The sequence below is a fragment of the Arachis ipaensis genome, chromosome B04, assembly GCF_000816755.2.
Source record: "Arachis ipaensis cultivar K30076 chromosome B04, Araip1.1, whole genome shotgun sequence".
Taxonomy (NCBI): Eukaryota; Viridiplantae; Streptophyta; class Magnoliopsida; order Fabales; family Fabaceae; genus Arachis; species Arachis ipaensis.
In genome coordinates this window covers 23,240,973-23,244,846 of record NC_029788.2, presented here as the reverse complement: position 1 = coordinate 23,244,846, position 3,874 = coordinate 23,240,973, and the positions used below count along the sequence as shown (strand labels likewise).

Sequence of the window (3,874 nt, the reverse complement as noted above, 5' to 3'; positions counted from 1 at the left end):
AAATTAAATTTTAATTATTTTATATTTTTATGTTACAATTTAAAATATTATTTTAATACAATTTTTTAATATTATAAAAATTTCTTGCATAATAATTAATCTTAATAAATAAAGAATACTCATATTTTGTGTATTTATATGTTTTATATTTAATTATTTAAAAATAAAATATTTTGTTGTTATTTAAAGTATTATGTATTAAAGTATTGTCATTTAAAGCATTTATTTATGTACTATAATATTCTGTATTTATTAGAGTCTATCAATACTCTTCTTTTATATTAGTCTTTGATTTTCATATAATAAAATCTAATAATTTATATAAATGTGGCATATCCAACAAACACATAATTGTTGTGCTCATTTTAGACATATTCATAAAAATTATTGATTTAATCGTAATATAATTGATTTTGATTTTATCTCAAAAAAGACAATTATCTGATTATTTGTGTGTCTGAGAATTAATGTTTGTAAATAAATGTTAATATGAATGGTTCTAATAAGAAACTAACTAAGGCTTTGTTTGGTAAAATTTTTCGAAAAGTACTTGTGTTTTTTAAAAGTTTAAACTCATCATTTTGTGTTTGATAAATAAAAAAGACTATATGCTTGTGCTTGCAGTTTTTAAAACATCGGTGTGCTTTTAAAAGCACCTAAGATAGAGTTTTTTAAAGTTGGTTTGTGTTTTTCAAAATTTGAAAGTCTAACATAACCTCGTATGTTAACTAATTTTTAAATTTAATGCTTGCATTTATGTCTATTATAGTATTTTTAAATTTTAAAAACTATTTTACCAAACATAATTGTTGTTGCTTATGTTTATTGAAAGCTATTTTTAATTTGATTTACCAAATATAAATGCTACAACTTAAAAAAAGGCATCTTTTAAAAATTAGTTTTTATAAGTTACTTTTAAAAAGTAAAAATTTTACCAAACTAAGCCATTATCACTATTTCAACATCATTCTAAAAGATGAAAAAGTTAGAAATTGTTGTTTTTATAAAAAATATGTTTAAATAAAAATATTAATCAAATACTACTCAAACACCAATTATATTTATTCGAGACAATCTTAATGTGTGTTAAGACATGATTAACGACAAACCGAACACACAGCGCACTATGTGTCACATGTTATACTCATAGAACGTGTGAGATGGACAATTGAGGATAGCACGGTTGATTGGAATAGATGGTTAATGTATATTCTCCTATTAAGTTATGCATTCTATTGTAATAGAAAAAATGAAATGACCAAAAAATGATTTTACTAAAATGTAGTAGAGTATACTTTTAAATTGTGCTTTAAAAAATTTTAAATCGAATATTTTATTTCTAACAAATTTTTGTTAATGTAAAATTTTTTGAGACAAATTGATTTTATGGTCTTGGAAGTTGGAACTAATTCTTTTACAATGACAATTTTTTAAAGTCACCAAAAAAATGACAATTTTTTAAAATTTAATTATTTTATAATAAAATTTGTTAGAGATTTACTTATTTAATACACATATTAAAAATCACGAAATGGCCCATCTCTTTGATAAAAATAATTTTCGAAGATTTTTAGAATAATAAAAAATTATTAGAGATCAAAATTTCTAATCTAAAAATTATTCAATAAAAAAAGTGAAATAAGTTGTGCACCGATGGATCTTAAGTATAGATTTGTAATACCTTCTTTTCTGTCTCCCATAATTAGTTACTTTGCTTCACTAATCGAATGAAGTTTAAATTTACTCCAAGCAGAGAAAAACAAAAAGAAAAAGAGATCATCATTAACTTAAGGGAAAAAAAAGGGAACAGGTAAAATATAAATCGGCTGATAGAGTCATTATTACAAGGTTACATAATTTAATTTACAACTTAATCAATGGTACATTACAGAACTTTATATGTGAAGAATTAATGTGTCCTGCATGAGTCATCAGCTCTGCTAGAGGCTAATTCAATCTCATACTTGTGCATAATAGGAGTTGCACACACAATGCTTGAGTCAGTTACCATAATAGAAGAGCCAGTATAGATGCTACTGCTTTCAGTATAGCCCTGTGAAACTTGCACTGGATGAGCAACAAAAGTACCTCCAATCAAGTGTTGAAATGGATTCAATGGTTCTGGAATCTCATCTGAACCTTCCAACATTTTCACCACAACACTCATATTAGGCCTTAGTTCTGGCCTATATTGGACACACCATAGAGCCACCCTGACCATTCTCATTGTCATTTCCTTTTGTTTCTCCTCCATTTCCGCCACTATTTTCGAATTTCCTAATTCTCCGCCATCGTATTTCTTCCAAACCCAGATTGGAAACCATTCTTGACTTTCTGAAAGATTCGTGTCTACGTTTCTTCTCCTGCCTATAGTGATAAATTTAGAAAATTTTAGTAATAATATATAAAATAGTTTTACACGTTTATCTAATCGCATGACATATCAGCAAAAATGGTAATCCAACTGAACAGATATAATTGAGTAATTATGCAAAACATTTTATAATTGAGTAATCGCATGACATATCAGCAAAAATGGTAATCCAACTGAATAGATATAATTGAGTAATTATGCAAAACATTTTATAATTGAGTAATTGAGTAATTATGCAAAACATTTTATACTATCAGTATATCAAAATCAAACTTGCATGATATAGTAAACAATTTTGGACAAATTTTGCTCCTGGATCCATACATGTCAACCTATCTACCTTACCTATGATTTCGAATAACAACATGCCAAAGCTGTAAACATCGCACTTGTGAGTGACAGGAAATGGCATCCAAAGTTCTGGTGCAGCGTAACCGGGAGTTCCCCTGCCTCCAGTCATGGATATATGAGTATTATCCCTGTTACAAAGCTTGGCCAAACCGAAATCCGCGACTTTTGGATTGAAATTCTTGTCCAAGAGAATATTCCCTGGTTTTATATCATAATGGATTATTCTGTGTTGGCACTCTTCATGTAAATAAGCGATGCCTCTTGCTGTTCCAACCGCAATCTCATGAAGCTTTTCAAATTCCAAAGTCTTGATTTCTCTAAACAAATACCTGTCAAGAGATCCATTTCCCATGTACTCATAAACCAACGCTATCAAGTTCCTTTCGAAACAAAATCCGTACAGCCGAACAAGATTGAAATGGTGGATCCTACCAAGTGTTCCCATTTCTGCCATAAACTGTTCTTGAATTCTTTTGTCAGAACTTCCATACAACACCTTCACAGCCACAATTGTGCCGTTGCTGAAGATTCCTTTGTAAACTGTGCCGAAACCTCCTGATCCCAACAAATTTGAGTAGTTATCGGTCGCAATGCGTAGCTGCTGATCGGTGAATCTAATTGGCTTCTCCCTTTCAATATCATTCAAGAACTTATCAATTGTGATTGTCAAGAACGGTATGGCTGGACGAACTGATCCGTCTTTATTATTATTCTTCATCCTTTCTCGGCATACACAAACTACAATAGCTATCTTCACCATTATCACAACTGCATAAAAAGATGATTACCAATGGTGAGGATGAAACGAATTAATTACTTTTATAGTTGGGTTGAGACTCAACACATAATGAAAACAATAATAATAGAGACCAGAAAGCTTACCAACGATGATACTGGCATAAATCCCTGCGCCTGAACCATCTGTGCTTGACATAACTATCACAGTTTATAGTTTGAACTTTGAAATGGCAAAGTGAACCAAGAGGCAAAAATGTCTGGTTTATATATGCAATAGTCCTTGTTCATTATTAGGGGAAAAAGATCATATGTGAGTGCTAGGAGTACAGCAGATTTTGTGAATTGTAGCCATCAATTAGCTATCAATAGTATATTTAATGGTATGAGATTTTATCTAATGGTGAAAAATCA

The 3,874-nt window shown here is 29.5% G+C and overlaps 1 protein-coding gene across 1 annotated transcript; it reads right to left on the bottom strand.

Annotated features, from left to right (window-relative positions):
- Positions 1,782-3,874, bottom strand: LOC107637715 (rust resistance kinase Lr10-like). Its single transcript, XM_016341074.2, has 3 exons — positions 3,608-3,874; positions 2,720-3,493; positions 1,782-2,367 (listed from the first exon to the last, which is right to left on the bottom strand). The coding sequence occupies exons 1-3, from the start codon at positions 3,657-3,659 to the stop codon at positions 1,910-1,912; spliced, it is 1,284 nt and encodes a 427-aa protein (XP_016196560.1). The 5' UTR covers positions 3,660-3,874; the 3' UTR covers positions 1,782-1,909.

Coding starts and splice junctions, on each gene's coding strand:
- LOC107637715 (XM_016341074.2), bottom strand. CDS start 3,659: ATGTCAAGCACAGATGGTTCAGGCGCAGGGATTTATGCCAGTATCATC. Junction 3,494..3,607: donor TTATGCCAGTATCATCGTTG/GTAAGCTTTCTG, acceptor CTTTTTATGCAG/TTGTGATAATGGTGAAGATA. Junction 2,368..2,719: donor GTTGTTATTCGAAATCATAG/GTAAGGTAGATA, acceptor TTATCACTATAG/GCAGGAGAAGAAACGTAGAC.